Genomic DNA, 18,113 nt, shown 5'->3' with positions numbered 1-18,113 from the left:
ATCATGAGCTCTTCTCGAGTGAGTTTTCAAAGCATCCCATTCATCATGAGCTCTTCTTGATTTGAGTTTTCAAAGCATCCAACTCATCATGAGCTCTCCCAGCAATCAACATATCGTCCACATAAAGTACCAAGACAATAAGGCTACCATTATGAGCCTCCTTTGTATAGAGACACATATCCATATTATTTTTGGAGTAAGATTAAGACTGTATAAATGTATCAAACTTATGATACCATTCCCTAGGTGTCTATTTAAGACCATAAAGACTCTTTCTTAACTTGCACACTAGGTGTTCCTTGTTCTTTTCCTGAAAGCCCTTAGGCTACAATATATAAATATCAGTACCATGTAAGTCCCCATTTAAGAAAGTTGGCTTAACATCCATCTAATAGAGATCTAAATCTAACTGAGCAATTAAGGCCAATACTAAGCACACAATAGTCATTTTGACTACATGAGAAAAGACCTCATCAAAGTCAACACCATGCTCTTTCTTAAAACCCTTAGGAACTAATCTGGCATTATATGCTAGCTTGGGGCATCCACCCACAGGTACTCTTCAACTTGTACACCCACTTTCACAGTAATGCATGTTTCCCATTAGGCAAAGGAACCAAATCCCATGTATGGTTTTTTGTAATGAGTCATTGATGCCAGGAGACATATTCCACGATGGATTCCGTGAGGTTTTGCGGTGGATTTCGTAAAATTATATTTATTGCTGGGGCTCATACACAAGGTGGATTCCTTGTGCGAAAAGTCGATTGGTACGCCTGTCCTTTTCGGGCATCTCGTTAATTTAATGTGCAAGTGGGTGATTCCATAGAGGGTGATTCCACAAAATACATATTTAAATTAATGGATGTTTATGAGTTTGGAGTGCGCACTCGTAATAAATTAAGGTTAGTATTGAGTTCCAACCTATTTATTTATTTTGTAGCTGAAGACTGCTAGGTATTCACTTTTGTCAGTTTAATTTTATTATTTTCTAACAATTGTGAATACTTCAGTTGATGTGTAGAGCAGGTGATGGTGGCGCTGGGAAGCACTGGGCGATAGCATGTATTCAAGTTATTTAGAAGAAATTATCATTTTTGATGGGCACGTATCTTAGGCGTCGCGCTAATATTTATTTTAACGCGCTTATTTATTAAAGCGCTTGACATATATTTATTATTTTGTATGCGCATGGGTGCACGATTTAAATATTCATTATTGGACATTGTATTTGGGCACAGCCCCGACTCTTTGGGTGCCCAACCACTTTATTCTTTATTTGGACAAAAGCAAATACAAAAGCTAAAGCATACTAATTGTAAATTTGGGCTATTTTTGAGCTTGGAGATGAATAATATATTAAATACATGCTTTGTGGAGCACTCACACAAGGCATGGGGGGAGATTGTACCCAATTGGTCTTCTTGCTTCGTGTCGTGCAAATTTTTTCTCTTGGTTTTTGAGCAAAAAGTAGAGCTCTTTGTTCTTGAGGACCTTCCGACGCTCACTACGTACGCATGTGGCATTCGATTTGTGCACCAGTGGTATCAGAGCAAAGCTGAGATCGAGGGCTTCCAATCACTTACCATCTCGTGCGAAGGCAAAGCTCCTGGAACGAACGAGCTCTACAGTCAATCTTGCAACAATCTGTCAATACCAGCGCGTTCCTAGCAGTGAAGAACCCCCTGCTACGCACTTAGATCGTGAAGGACCAGCCTCTATAGACGGATGACCACCCGAGAAGTTCCAATTATTAAGTCTATTTCTTCTCAGAGACTTTTAGGTTTGATTAGTGATAAAGCTTAACTTAAGCTTTTAAAAAAAGCTTAGCACTTGGAAATTCACGACACTGCGACGACAGGACAAACTGCCGTGCGATGGCGCTATCCAACTTATATTGACGTCCTGGTCAATTCGATTTTGACTGAAAATATTTTTTTAAAAAAAAGAGCTTTAAGCTTAAAGCTTATTAAGCTCTAAAGGCTAAATTTCCAAGGATTCTAAGTCTCTCCCATAGCAACAGTTCTTAGACAAACCCTTGAGCCGGTTTTAACTTCTCTGCAAGCCCCCATTTGCACATGCGCTCTGACAGAGCTAAGTTCCAGCACACTGATTGCTATACACAGTCTATATGGACAACATATCCTTTTGGAAGAAGGACGGCATCAATTTCCATAACCGTGAAGAAGAAAGATAATCAAAAGCCACCTTAAAAAAACAAAAAACAAGCCTTGTAATCCCGAACTTGAGCTACGCTCATCCCGCTAACAGGATTTCGAGTGTGTGAGGTTGTTTGAAATTTTGCAGAATGACTGATCAAAATATGGAAGATTTTATGGCCAAAGGTGATTTATCGGAACCAATGATGGAGCAAAAACTAGACCTAATTATGATGCAGCTTCAAGAAGAACGAAGATCATGTCAAACTTTGCAAGCTCAATTGGCCAGTCTGCAATGATCTATTGCTGATCAAGATGAACCGCAATCTGAAGATATTATACGATGTACGATAGATGCGACACTTGAAGCGCAATCTATTCGAAAAGAAACAAATATAATTAAAAGAAATTTCAAATTTCGTACTTTCAATGGGTCACGTGATGGAAAGACTTTACTTGCTTTTATCAACCAGTTTGATGATTATTTCCATGAAGAACAGTATGCTAAAAAAGACAAAATTAAGTGTGTCACTAATCATTTAGTGGATAGAGCATCCTTATGGTGGACTGTTGTCCCCAAAAGCATTGATTGTCCTGCTACTTGGGAGACTTTCCAAAAGAAAATTTTGCAGAATTTTCTTCCACCCCAATTCCACAAAAAAGCAATCAAATAGTGGGATCTTCTGCAACAAAAAGATCGCGATCCTATTTTCCAATATACCGAGCGTTTTTGGAATGCTTTATTGCAACTACGAATGCTCAAAGATGTACTTGAGGCGATTCATAAGTGAAAGTTTATGTGTGGATTACTTGGTCACTTCTATGCGGAAGTGAACATGTTTAAGCCAATGACTCTCAAAGATGCAATTTTCTTGGCCCATGATGCTAAAGATAAGATTTGAGGACGAGAGAAGCGACCACAACAATTTTCAAAAAATGGTCACTTCGGTGCAAAACAATTCAATTCTAATTTTTGAAGATTCAATTAAAACTGTTTCCTTCCATCTTCATTCTGTAAATCTTGGACACGACCCCCTGCTTTACCATCAAACACAAATCCAAATCCTAAGCCATCTCTTCAACCAAATCCCAACATTCCTAAACTTTCCGCTATTACCAATAATGTGTCTATGGTGCACAGATCGGATGTTGTATGCGTGCGTAGTGAGCGCCGGAAGGTCCCCAAGAACAAAAGAACTCTACTTTTGCACAAAAAACAAGAGAGAAAGCTTGCATGACATGAAGCAAGAAACTAATTGGGTACAATCTCCCCCCATGCCTTGTGTGCGCGCTCCACAAAGCATGTATTTGATATATTATTCATCTCCAAGCTCAAAAAATAGCCAAATTTACAATTAGCACACTTTAACTTTTGTGTTTGCTTTTGTCCCACTTAAAGAATTAAAGCTATTGGGCGCCCAAGGAGTCGGGCAGTACCCAAATACAATGTCCAATACAAATATTTAAATTGTGCACCTATGCGCATACAAAAATAATAAATAAATGTCAAGCGCTTCAATAAATAAGCGTGTCAAAATATTGGCGCTATGCCTAAGATGTGCGCCCATCAAAAATGATAATAATTTGAATACACGCTATCACCCAATGCTTCCCAATGCCACCGCTGCCTGCTCTACACATAAACTAAAGCATTCACAATTGTTAGAAAATAATAAAATTAAACCGATAAAAGTGAATACCTAGCAGTCTTTAGCTACAAAATAAATAAATTGGTTAGAACTCAATCCTAACCTTAATTTATTACGAGTGCGCACTCTAAACTCATAAACGTCTATTAATTTAAATATGTATTTTGCAGAATCACCCGCTATGGAATCACCCACTTGCACATTAAATTAAGAAGATACCCGAAAAGGACAGGCGCCCCCATCGACTTTTCACACAAGGAATCCACCTTGTGTATGAGCCTCGACAATAAATAAAATTTTACGGAATCCACCGTAAAACCTCACGGAATCCACCGTGGAATATGTCTTCTAGCATTAATGACTCATTACAAAAAACCATACATGGGATTTGGTTCCTTTGCCCAATGGAAAACATGCATTACTGTGAAAGTGGGTGTACAAGTTGAAGAGTACCTGTGGGTGGATGCCCCAAGCTAGCATATAATGCCAGATTAGTTCCTAAGGGTTTTAAGAAAGAGCATGGTGTTGACTTTGATGAGGTCTTTTCTCACGTAGTCAAAATGACTATTGTGTGCTTAGTATTGGCCTTAATTGCTCAGTTAGATTTAGATCTCTATTAGATGGATGTTAAGCCAACTTTCTTAAATGGGGACTTACATGGTGAGATTTATATATTGTAGCCTAAGGGCTTTTAGGAAAAGAACAAGGAACACCTAGTGTGCAAGTTAAGAAAGAGTCTTTATGGTCTTAAATAGGCACCTAGGAAATGGTATGTCGTACCCAGTGTTACACCGATCGTACGTCGTATAAGATCTTCAGATTGCAGTCCATCTTGGTCAACGGTAGATCGTTGGAGATTGGCCAATTGAGCTTGCAAGGTTTGACGTACTCTTCATTCCTCTTGAAGCTGCATGACATATGTATATCGAATACATGACACATGCCAATCCACAGGTTCCACAAGTGACAACACAACACATATACACACAAAAAATCTCACATTTAAGTAATGCATGACAAGGGAGAACTCCCTCATCACATGCATAGCACATGCTAATCAACGATTCCCGCCCCCGCCCCCCCCCCCCCCCCCCCCCCCCCCCCCCCCCCCCATGCACATGTATGGGAAGAGTACATGCATACACACAATGAGTAATAAGAGAGGATTACCTCATCAATGCTCATGACATGCATGTGGTGAATTCGCCATGCCAAATGGATGGCCTGCTATCACAAGCACGCACACACAAATATACACATACACTAAGTGATAAAGCGTGAATACCTCATGATATGCACATGCCAAATTTAGGGCACATACCAATTGGTATCCTATCCTACCACACACACTACGAGAGAGAGAGAGAGAGAGAGAGAGAGAGAGAGAGAGAGAGAGAGAGAGAGAGAGAGAGAGAGAGAGAGAGAGAGAGAGAGAGAGAGAGAGAGAGAGAGAGAGAGAGAGAGAGTCTAGAAGCAAATCACAAACGAAGCCATGTGGGCCCAAATGGACCACATTTTTATAGATTTTAAGACTGGTTGACTTTTGATTAGGTGTGGTAAGCCTATTGGGCTTTCTAAGTTTCTTGGCGTGCTAAACAAGAAAACAAAAAAGCCCGACAAGCTTTTGGCTAGTTAATAGGTTGCCTTTTACCTGCTTGAGAGTAATCAAGTATTAATGCAAACATGTTAATAGAGTAATCATACACCCTATTTACATAAAATTTTAAGTAATTCTATAAATACTCAATCCTTGACCACCTCAAAGAGTCCCCTTCCACCATAGTAAATTTGATCTACCACACCCATACTTTTGAGTATCACATTGAACTAGGTTGCCACATCCATTGGTTTAGGTAGCTTACCAATTAGAAAAAACACCAAGGTAACTTTGGAATTAAATCTGCATATATTAGTGCAGACTTTGTGAGAGTCCATCCTGATATTCTTAGACCTACCTTCGTGCTTCTTGTTCATGGTTTTGCATAGGTGAACCCCCAATAACTTTGAGACCACTTTGTGGATTCGCTTCCAACCCTGATCGATAGCTCCTTCAATGCTTAACTTTGAGAGAGTAGCTTTGCCAAATCATTGTTAACATGTCTAGTCATTCTTCCTTCTGCTTCCTCTTAAAGTGTATTTGTGGATTCTTCATCTATATAAGCATAGTCTATAGTCTTGTTTACACTCTCTCGTAACATTTCTTTGTCCTTATTACTCTTCTTCTATGCTCTATGGATAGTGTCATGAGTAATGTCCCATGTTGAGGTTTGGATGGGCAAGCTTTGCCACATGTTTCCATGTCTTCAATTCACATGTAGTCTTATTACCATGTTCCCACTATATCCTTGCTCTCCTATCTTGCTTCCCCTTGGCTTTCTCTAATGTTGGATTCTTAAGCTAGGTTCATACTTAGTGGTGTAAGAAAAACAAAAAGGGATGTTATCCAATGTGAGTGCTTTTCATTTGAAAGCAAAAAGGTGACTCTCTTCCAAACCCATCACAACTTCTACTAGCCTCATATCCTCTAAAGGAAAAATTAGCTAATGGAAGAGATTCTAATCTACACATGGCAAAATTTTAATAAAACAAAAGTATGCAAAAAAATTTGTGCTTGGTTGCTTTTAAAGGATAAAAAATACATTTCCATGCATTTCTACTACTAGTGTGAATACCCATAATAGATCTCCTTTATGATTGATTGCCTTTAAAGAATGAAAAATATATTTCTATGCACTTCCATCACTAGTGTGAACACCCATATTTGATCTCCCTGAGATTGCTAGAAGGTAATATTTTCATACACTTTAGTTAATAGAGTGAGCATGGATTGTAGACCGGCTTATTATGTTGTGTGAACTTGGCCGTAATATCGAGATATATACATAATTTTTCCTGTTTTGTAATGCGAGAGATTTACTAGGGTGCCAAGAACCCCCATACAAGCGAGGCAGACAAAAATTCAGCCATCTCCTTAGGATTGGAACTTGATGTAAAGACACATACACATTTGCTAGCATAAACCAGCTCGCCCTTGAAGGTCATTAGCACCATCATTAGTATTGCGAGAAGACAAGAAAGAGCTCAAAGTGCGCACACTTGTTGTGAATTAATGGTTCCAGTTTCATGGGGTGTGGAAACGGGCCCGGCAGGTTAAAATAACGTTGCACGGTATATAAGCGTACCGCCACAGCCTTTGCACGAAGGAGAAATCAGCTGCTGCAGCCCTGATCGCTGCATGGCATGGCGCTGCCTTGCTGTCATGCCACCATCGTCGGCCCATGGCCCTATGCAGAATCATCATCAAGAAAGATGAGGATGAAGCTCAGATGCCATACATCATCATCTGTCTGCCTTGACCAGCAGACTTTTCTCTGCAGCCCTTCGTATTATTGGCACGGGGACAGGATTCTTTGCAACAACAATGGCCGCAACGCCGGAGTGGCCGCAGACGGTCGGTCTCTGCCTCTAGAGACTGGAGAACAGGCAGACTTTCCATCATCCTTCATTTCCAATGGTTTAGAACCGGCAAGCTTTCCGCTATCCTTCATTCCCAGCGCTGGAGAACAGGTCCTCACACACGGTTCCGCTTCTCATGTTGCAATCGGCCATAAGATCCATGCATTCTGCAGAGATGGTCACCTGGATAAGGCATTGGATGTTCTCTTGCTTCTCGAGCAGCATAGCACTGTTCCTCTTCCACGCCTCATTTATTGGTCCCTCCTCAAGCTATGCGGTCAGAGAAAAGCTTTGTTGCAAGCAATGCGCGTGCACACATGCATGGCCGTCCATGGATTGGAGCTCAATGGTTCCCTTGCTGAGTATCTAGTTGTCACTTTTGCAAACTGTGGTGGCTTTGATGCTGCGCTTCAACTCTTTCACAAGTTGAGTGTTAGGACCATTTACTCATGGACAGCAGTAATCTCTATTTATGTTGACCTTGGGAAAGGTCAGGAAGCATTGCGCATGTATGACTGTATGCAAGCAAAAGGGGTGCAGCCCAATGAGTACACATTTGTTAGCCTGTTCAAAGCCTGTGGTAGCATTCCAGATGTCAAAGAGGGCAAGCGCATGCATGCTGCTGCATCAAAGTATAATCTCACATCCAGTCTTTATGCGGGGGCATGTTTGGTGGACATGTATTCCAAGTGTGGAAGCATAAATGACGCACAGAAAGTTTTTGATGGATTGTCTCGACGTGATGCTGTTTCATGGACTGCAATTTTATCAGCTTATGTAGAGCAGGGCCAGCCAGAAGAAGCTTTGTGGATCTATGAAAGAATGAAAGAGGAAGGTGTCAGTCAAGATCCATGGACCCTTTCATGTGCCCTTCAAGCATGCTGCATCCTTGCTGAAAAGGAAGAATCTGCCATGATGGATGGGCTACCTATCAAAACTGCATCTCTGGAACTTGGTCAAGCATTACACGATGATGCTTGCAAACAAGGCTTAGAATCAGGCGTCTTTGTGTGCAACATACTTGTGCAGATGTATGGCAAGTGTCGAAGTCTTTTAGATGCTCAGAAAGTATTTTCTGGTATGCCCTATCAAGATTCTGCTTCATGGACAGCCATGATGTCAGTGTACATCGAGCTGTGCCAAGGAGCAGAAGTTCTAAATGTGTATAAAAAAATGCAAATCAAGGGCAAGAGGCCAGATAAACAGGCATTTTTGTTTGCTCTTCAAGCATGTGGCATGCTTGCAGAGGAGGAAGAAGCTGCTGATGTGGAAGGGCAGTTGACCAAAAGGATGTGTTTAGAGACTGGAAAGGCAATAGGTGCTGATGCTCAGAAGCAGGGACTTGATTCAGACCCCTTTGTGGCTAGTGCACTCATCATCATGTATGGCAAATGTGGTGGCATTTTGGAAGCAGAGAAGGTGTTTGCTGCACTGTCCCAGCATGATCTTGTATTGTGGACTGCATTGCTGTCAGCCTATACTGGCCAGAATCAAGGGCATAAGGCTATATGTTTGTATAGACAAATGAAAAGTGCAGGCTTCAGGCCAAATGAACATACACTAGTGGTTGCACTAAAAGCATGTTGCAATGTTGCTGAAAGGGAGGAACCTGTGCTTGTAGAAGGCCAAATGATTAAAGTCGTGTCTCTGAAAATTGGTAGGGACTTGCATGGTGATGCACAAAGAAATGGCATAGATTTAGATGCTTTTGTGGCCAACACCCTTGTATTTATGTATGGGAAGTGCGGGAGCATAGAGGAAGCAGAAAAAGTTTGGGGTAGGCTGTCTCAGCAAACTGCTGTCTCGTGGAGCACTATGCTGTTAGTATACATGGAACATGACAAAGAAGAAAAGGCTTTGCAATTAGTTGAGCAAATGCGAAAGAAAGGTGTAACTTTAGATCATACAGTACTTAATTGTGCCTTGCAAGCATGCTGTAAGACCGGGAGCTTGGAAACTTGCAGGCAGATTCATGAATATGTTGTGTCGGCTGGATATGATTTGAGTTGTCATCCAACAAGTTCTGAATATGAGCCAGCTCTTGTTCTAGCAAACGCTCTTATTAATGCATATGGGTTCTCTGGAAGCATGTCAGATGCTCAGGCAGTGTTTGATGTGTTGCCACAGCCCAATGTAGTGACCTGGGGTGTCTTAATAGCTGGCTATGCCCGAGCAGGAAACTACACGGCAAGCCTGCAAACATTTGATAAAATGCAGGATGCACAAGTCAAACCAAATTCGGTCACGTTTATTTCTCTTCTTTCTGCCTGTAGTAAGGCTGGTCTTGTGGATAAAGGTGTTCAGTACTTTGAGTTGATGAGTAAAGAGCATGGCATTGAACCAGAAGTTGAGCATTATGGAAGCATAATAGACCTACTTGGACGTGCAGGTGACTTTGGTTGTGTGAAGCACATGATGTCAAAAATACTTCTGAAGCCTGACCTGGCAACATGGTTATCTTTGCTGAGTGCATGCCACAAGCATGGCAATGTAAAGCTAGGTAAAGAGGCATTTAATCAGGCGGTAGCGATGGATCCAAAAGATGGTGCTCCTTATGTTCTAATGTCAAACATCTATGCAGATGCTGGGTTATGGGACTTTGCCAAGGAACTGAAAATGCTTAGACAGAAACAAGCTGTCACGTGAGCAAAAGTAGGTAGACTAATGCAACCTCTTAGAAAGCATGTGAAGGTTCTAGGATGATGAAATGTTGGTGTCAGGAAGCTCATCCAAAGTGCAGTAGTTGCTGCAGTTGCTGTGTTTTCTCTGCAGCTTTGTGTTTCACATTCATCCCAGCTGGGAAATGGACACAAGCTGTTTTTGCCTCTAGATCTAAGCATCCCATAAGTGACTGTTGGCTTGCAATTGGGAAAAAAATGTGTCTAGGGATGAACCCCAGAATCTCCTATTTCTTGAGTGCACGGGTTTATTGCCAGGTATCCTTATGATAAGTCAGTTGACTATCCTCTTCCTGACTTAAAGAACAGTGGCATTGTTTGGCATACAAATGATGATTATTGAGCCCACTCAGCAGATGATGCTTGAGAATACAACCAGACTCCCAGGGAATGTATGAGTCAAACAAGAGAAGGTTTAGGTTTTGGGAGTTGTATAAAGGTCTTGCTATGGCACAGTTGAGTCATAGACTGAGAAGGGGATCTTAAATATTTCCAGTCAAAGCTGATTGCTTTTAAGTGACAAGGAGAATACCCAGTGTAAATGCACAAATTCAAGCTGAACACATGCTAACAGTAAGTAGATGGCATCACCTATGGTTGAGACAACTTTGGAAATGTAAGGCAAGAGGCTATGCAACTTGGGATAGATGACAAGATAGTCTGGACTCCAGAGGCTTGTATGGAACCTAGCTGCTGTTAGGCTGTATGGAAGACTGAACTTTTCTCCAGATGCAAGGGTGCAAGTACATCATGAAGATGTTGAGTTAGACAGACTTTTTAAAACTATTCCCTTTATTAGCCTATTGTGGTTTGTTCCCCTGTGCTCCACATGTATGGATGATAGAGCACATTATCAGGCAGACAGGCAGTTTTGCTAACATGTTAACATTTTGGATCGTGCAAGTGCAGTTTCACTTGCTCAGATGGGCTCTCAGCAGGGCCAAGAAATCGAACAGGTTGGAGGTACACAATTCTTGAGACGGGCATATGTGTTACGAATGAAGTTGGAGCACATACAGAGCAGTTAAGGGTGACAGATGATTCCAGGGCAGATGCTAAATGATCTGTATGACTGAGGCTGGGCTAATATAAATAGAGTTCTCGGATCACTAGTGTCAATAATTTGGTTGCATCGCCTGGTCGTACAAATGTTTTGCCTTGTTTAAGGCCAGATTGGGTTGGAGCTAGAGCCCTCTCATCTTCGGATGAACTTGAGGGGTGGGGATAAAATACATACAGGAGAAATATTTTTCTGATTCAATATCCTGCTGCTTAGGCTTGGTCTTTGGGTCACCACTTTTATTAGACTTCTGTTGAGTCATCCTAGTGCATACATGGTCCTGCATGAGTAGATGGACAGGGTTTCTTTCCTCTCATAAGCTCTGGAATTCCATGCACACAAAATTGGGGGTGAATCCACCGCTTAAAATGCTGTTTTCATCTGGAGAACTGTGGTCAGTGTGGGTGTACAGGTGGCAAAGATTGAAACAGTTTGACACCAGGAGGTAAAAAAAAGTGGTGGGCATTTTGACCTGCAACAGTATAGGTGAAGTAACATCTAACTGGCATAGGAGCTAGGAAGGGGCTATTGCTATGTTTTGGTGGTGATGTGTATGAACACAATTAGGATTGCGCAGGCACTTTTTTCCCTCTTTAAGAGGTTTTTTCCCTCAGCCTTGTATATATGCTTATTCACTTTTAGGAAATACTTAGTCTTGTAAATATTCTATATTGATACCTCTTAATACACTTTGAGTTGCGCTCTTTCATGCTTCTTATTCTCTAAGCTGTGTACTTGCATTCTTGCAACCCTAAATCCAACAATTGGTATCAAAGTGGGCTTTGACCTCTTGGGTAGAGTTATCAATATCTTTTACTTGATTTTTTCCGATTTAGACGAGATTTTTGCAAAGGGGCTTTAGAATATTATATTGGTTTTTGCAAAGGGGCTTTAGAATATTATACATCGAATGGAAAGACATTCTGGTAGTATTTCAAAAGTTGTTAGTGCAACAAAAGCGATAGAAATATGCGATGTTGAGGATGTTGCAGGTTTGCTCCAACTGATGCTAGAGCACTACCACCACTTACTCTTGAGTAGATTTATTGGGATGATAGAGATGTAGAGGCTCATGCTTTGATTGCATTATTTGTTAAGTGTACAATGATCCTAGATATTTGATCATGTAAGACAACTAAGGATGTGTGGGATGTTCTTACACATTTGTGTCAAGGAAGAAATGAGGTTTGTGTTGTTTACCTATGTAAGCAATTAAAAAGTAAACATATGAATGAAGGTAACTCCATGGACGATTTTTTAACAAAGATCAAAGATCTCACGTAGTTGATTGCTATAGATGAGATTTCACTAAACAATTCACTTGTACACATTGTTTTCAATGGTCTTTGCGATACTTATCAAAGTTTTGTATCTACTCTTTGTTTGATAATGAAAGACAATCTGAATGCTTTGTCATTTGATGAGTCATTTTTGTCCTCTTGTAAGAAGAATAATCTAGATAAAATAGGTCAATTATGTGTGTTGTAGACCAAGCTTTTGTGGCTAGTCAGATAGTGAAAGGAAAAGCTTCATTTCTGGCAGTAAGTAAAAATTTACAAATACTACTTAGACAAAGAAGGATGGTAAGGATGAGAAGAAAAAATAGAATCACATGTTTTGAAGGTATTGTAAGACAAAATATCATGTCATAAATTGTCGTCTTAAATTAGTTGCAAAAGAGGCTAAGAAAAAAGAGGTTAGTATGTCTATTGCAGTTTTCTGGCAGTAAGTAATAATTTACAAAAACTACTCAGACAAAGAAGGATAATAAGGATGAGAATTAAAAATAGAATCACATGTTTTGAAGGTATTGTAATACGAAATATCATGTCATAAATTGTCGTCTTAAATTGGTTGCAAAAGAGGCCAAGAAAAAAGAGGTTAGTTTGTCTATTGCAGTTGCCTCTCCTTTTAAGTCAAAATTCGCAAATGTTGTATAGAATATAGAATGGGCATTTAGTGCGCAATGTGTGTGGTCATGACCCTTCTTTATATGATTATTATATGTATGTTGTGAATTAAGATGTATGGTACTTTGAGAGTGGTGTCACAAAGCATATCACTTTCTTATACAATCTATTCACTTCTCTTGAGCTTACTCTTAGCAATAGTATACTGATTGCTATTAATGACAATACTAAATAAAGAAAAGAATTTACTGTGTAAGTTTTTGTACTTGGCAAGATTGGCTTGATTATGAAGTTTGTTAATGATAGATATATAGTTTACGATCTCTTTTATGGTGATATAATGATTGTATTTGGTCCATTATGTCGTCTAGACTATATAAGCTCAATAACTATGGAAAATATGTGAAAGACATGGTATGTGCTGTTATAGATCCACATGCAATTTCAAATGTAAAACTTTGATATGCACACTTCGGTCATTTATTTATTTTTCTAATTTATTGCATATGTAAAAATTTGATATTGTCTTCATTGACTACTCTTGAGGCACTTGGAAAACACATTTGTGAGGGTTGTATATTGGATAAAATGTAGTGTGCTTTATTTTCAAAAGATGGTTTAATGAGAGCCATTTGCAAACTATAGCTTGTACATAGTGATATTTGTGTTCCAATGTAAATATCTTTTGGCAAACTATATATACTTCGTGACTTTTATTAATGACTACTCTAGACATACATGGATATATGGTTTAAAAGCTAAGTTTGAAGTGTTTTTGTGCTTCAAATAGTTTGTTAAAAATTTATGAAAATATAAAGTGGACACACTTCATTTTGATGGAGTGAAAAAGTATATGTCCAAGGAATTTAATGTATATCTAGTTGCGTGTGGAATAAAACACCAATGTATAGTGTCATATACAACACAACAAAATGGTGTAGCTGAGAGAAAAAACAAATCACTCATGGAGATGGCATGATGAATAATTAAGAGTCAAGCTTTGCCACATTTTTTGGATTGAAGTTGTTTTATATGCAACATATGTATTTAACATTTGTCCCACTAAGGCTTTGCTATCTATCACTCTATATGAGGCTTTGCACGGTAAAAATCCATCCATGGCTTACTTGTGTGTTTTTGGTTGCTTGGCTTAACACTATGACAACATACGTAGTTGGATGACAAGGCTATATAATATATTTTTGTTAGATATAGTAATCAAAATAAATATTCTAAGTTTTACTATTCATAAAGCAAGCGTATCTTAGTCAGTCATGATATTTGCTTTGTGAAAGATATTTTTCAATCTTTATTTTCATGTATAAAAGAAACTTATTATACTCAATGTATTTATGACATTTTATTACCTCTTTTCAATGATGTGTAGTTACATGTAGTACCAAATAAGACAATTTTTCAAAATACACACATTTCTCATGACAATACAATCAACTTATTTATGATGAAAATGTGAATGATGCACTTCTTAAGACTATGCCAAAATGATCGGTGTAAACATTGCATGTCAGTAAGTTGGATGCATTGTTGGCTCATCACACTTGTTTGGGCTCTCATAGTGCTTCTTATGTATAAAATTGTTATGCATTAATTGTTTCTAGTTGTGTCATGAGGATGAGTTTGTGACGTTTGAAGAAGCATAAAATTTAAAAAATTGGTTGGCTAGTATGCAATTGAGTATGCTATTATCAAAAAATGGTACTTGATTTTTATGTGATTTGTCTCTTAGCAGGAAATTCATTAGTACTAAGCGTGCTTACAAGTTAAAGCATAAGCCAATTGATAGTGTTAATTGCTACAAAGCTAGACTTATAGCAAAGGGTTATGGTCAACAAAATGACATTAATTTTGATGAGACTTTTGTTTCCACTTATCGTATGGTAACTATTTAAGACGTTTGCACATTACAGTCTTATAAAGTTTGAATGCACATCAATTGAATATCAAAACTACATTTTAAATGGTGATTTACATAAGGAAGTGTATGTTTTTTAGCTTTGTAGTTTTGTGTAGAAGGGGCAAGAAAATAGGGTATATAGATTGAAAAGTCTTTGTATAGCTTGAAGCAAGCACCTTAGGCTTGGAATGAGAAGATTATGCATAGTTGATTGCACATAGTTTTCAAACTAGTCCAATTGAGAGCATATTATGTTGAAATGCATGGATCCAAAGCATGGCTATGGCGGATGGAAGACAAAGACAATGTGCATGATGATATAGAGTAGATCGAGAAATTGTTACTCAAGTGAATTAGTTTCCAAGATGGAAGCTTGGACTCATAAACACAATCTTGAGTATGACACTGACTATGAATGAAAGGAAACTGACTATGAATGAAAGGACAATCTTGAGTATGACACTGACTATGAATGAAAGGACAAAGTACAATTGTATTCCATCATTGAATGATAAGAAGGTACATCACTTTATAGGCTCATGATGGTCCCCTTTTTCTCCACTGTGCATATGGGATTCAGGACATCTCTTCCTAGAGCATACATCATTTGTCATTTCTCAACATATTATATATTAGATATGAGGGTGATATGCCTCTGATCATTGTGGTTTATGTTGATGACGTGCTACTCATTAGTTTCTAATGAGACACATATGCTAGATATAAAGCCAAGTCAAATTTAACTTTTGATATGTTTGATTTGGACCCACTACATTATTATTTAGGCATTTAGTTTAAACAATGTGATATAGATATTGCTTTTGTGTTAGACAAAGTATACTAAGAGATTGTTATAGAGATTTGATATGGAAGACTGCAAACCTATAGCTACTTCTATGGAGACAGGCTTATTGTTGAGCCTTCATGATATATTTTGACATCTCTCTCTATCAATAGGCTATTAGATACTTGATTTATGTACCATGCATTACGAGGTTTGACATTCAGTTCGTAGACTCATAGATGAGTAGGTTTATGCATAGGCTAGGTACTAAGCATTGGCAAGCAGTGAAGTGGATATTTTGCTACTTGAGTGGTACTTGGTAGCTTGGGCTATTTTGTTCCAAGAGGGGATGATTACTCCTAGATTTACATGGTTTTTTAGACTCAAATTGAGCTGGTTGCTATGATACTTATGCATTCACAAGAAGTTTTTACTTTATGCTTGGTAGCTCATGTATATTATGGTTGAGCAATAAGTAGCCCATTGTGGCCACTTCTAGTTGTGAAGTTGAGTATAGGGCAAATTTTACAACTACAATTGAGTGTGTTTGACTCAAATGTCTCTTGGTTGATTTAGGCATTAGATAGTCATCTACCACCACTATCTTCACTAATGGTTAGAGCACATTCGCAGTTGCATAGAATGCAATGTTTCATGCACGTGGTAAGTACATTGAGGTGCACTATCATTATGTCAAGGAGTGACTCTCCTTAGGAGAGATCATCTTGACATATGTGCCAACAACATATCTTTTCATAAAGGCTTTATCTCATGAGAGAAGTTTGAAGCTTTCTACGAAGCGTTTGGGTTCACTCCCCTTTGTGGATTGATCTAGTCCATTGGGCATGGTAGTTTCCTATAAATTCATGCTAGTTCTCATTCACCATATCACTCTTGAGGGAGATCATATCTTGGATGAGGCTATCCATGTGGAAAATCTTCATGAAAGATCCAATAGGAATAAAAGGCCACGCGGATCCCATCGGAATATATATACAAGACAAAGCCGCACTAAAACAAAAGAAACTCAAGACTTAAGAGCCAATGTTATGAAGTAATAATAAGAACTGCTTAAGATGGCAAACTCACTCAAAATTTCTAAACCGTATTGTCAAAATGTACAATGTGTTCATTGGGGTAGGGACCACCTTCTTTCAGAATGTCCCCCATCACATTGATCATATACTAATTGTGGATGATTCAACATGAAGATGTATATTGCAGAGCCTTGTGAAGGCTCCCTACCTCTAGCTTTTCCTACCAATAATTTAACCATGGTTCAAAGATAGCCTCCACTTGCCCCACCATTGGCATTGCTGCCCCTTCCAATGCCCATGCAATAAGCTGAGCTTAACCCCTCCAAGATCCCTAGACCCCCATGTGCCAATTGTCATGCACTTTCCCAACAATGCCTCTATCCACTTAATTGAGGAATCAATGGAGGACAAGGAATATATGGATCCTTTTGTTTTTTATGATTATGAAGGACATTTGATCCCCATGGAAAACCATCTTATATCCATTATGATGTTGGAATGAGGCCATGAGAAAGGCATGTCTATGAATATAGACCCCATATCCTACTGGAAATGGGGTAGCCATGATATGATTCCTTGAGGTGTCCACAAAGACAAGTAGTCTAAGGGAAGTGATGCTGATCAATGTTGCCCTAAATGCAGAATCATGCACATGTATCAAAGTTCTTATAGATACATAAGGCAAGCAATAGGAAGGAAATAGTGCTATCAATTCCCTTGAGCCTATTCACAATGGAAATAAGCAATGAAAAATATAGCAGTACCATTACATCATGCATGACTCATGCAAAAACTAAAGTTGGTGGGAGAGTCCCACAATCCCATTGGCAACCTTTCCACTAGCAATATTTCCACTGTCAACATTTCTACTGGTGACTATTCCACTGGCAACCTTTTCACGGTTGCCTTTCCACTGGAAACTTTCCTACTGGTGGCAATTCTTCCCACTGACATCATTTCCACTGGCAACCTTCCCACTAGAAATATTTCCCATTGGCAACCTTTCCATTGGCAAACATTTCTACTGACAATATTTCCATTGGCAACCTTGATGAATGGATCAATCAATGGCAATAAGAGTGCCGACATCTGAACTCAAACTTAAGAGTAAGAACTCTTGATACCACCACCACAAATAGTTGCCACCTCTAGTGTAGAGAGTGCTACGACACCATTGTAGACCACTAAAGAAAGCATTACTAATGACTTGGCATACCTTGACTCAGTTCAATATCTAGTTGCAATTGACAAGGTCAAGGAATGGGTAAAGGTGACTCAAGATGAGTTGCAAAAAAGGTAGGCTAATAAGAACTTAAGCATTCCAAGCTTGTCCCACACACCTTTTTAAGAGAAGCCATGGCAACATGATGAGATTACAACCAAACCCTTGAATGACCCACAACCTATAGAATAAGTGTCTTCTCTTATTCCCAATGTAAGTAGGCCACAATATATTTATGAGACC

At 39.0% G+C, this 18,113-nt stretch overlaps 1 protein-coding gene across 1 annotated transcript; it reads left to right on the top strand.

Moving 5' to 3' along the window:
- The first annotated feature begins 6,870 nt into the window (after positions 1-6,870).
- LOC148011787 (pentatricopeptide repeat-containing protein At2g03380, mitochondrial-like) lies at positions 6,871-11,827 on the top strand. Its single transcript, XM_087670687.1, has one exon. It carries the CDS (start codon positions 7,049-7,051, stop codon positions 9,908-9,910), a length of 2,862 nt encoding a protein of 953 aa, XP_087526813.1. The 5' UTR covers positions 6,871-7,048; the 3' UTR covers positions 9,911-11,827.
- The last annotated feature ends 6,286 nt before the right edge of the window (positions 11,828-18,113 follow it).

Source organism: Lygodium microphyllum, chromosome 28, assembly GCF_053477565.2.
Source record: "Lygodium microphyllum isolate KBCC chromosome 28, Lygodium_microphyllum_v1.1.10, whole genome shotgun sequence".
NCBI classification, from domain to species: Eukaryota; Viridiplantae; Streptophyta; class Polypodiopsida; order Schizaeales; family Lygodiaceae; genus Lygodium; species Lygodium microphyllum.
This window is presented reverse-complemented; position numbering and strand designations above follow the sequence as displayed.

Excerpts from the sequence above, each read along its gene's own strand:
- LOC148011787 (XM_087670687.1), top strand. The coding sequence starts at position 7,049 with ATGGCGCTGCCTTGCTGTCATGCCACCATCGTCGGCCCATGGCCCTAT.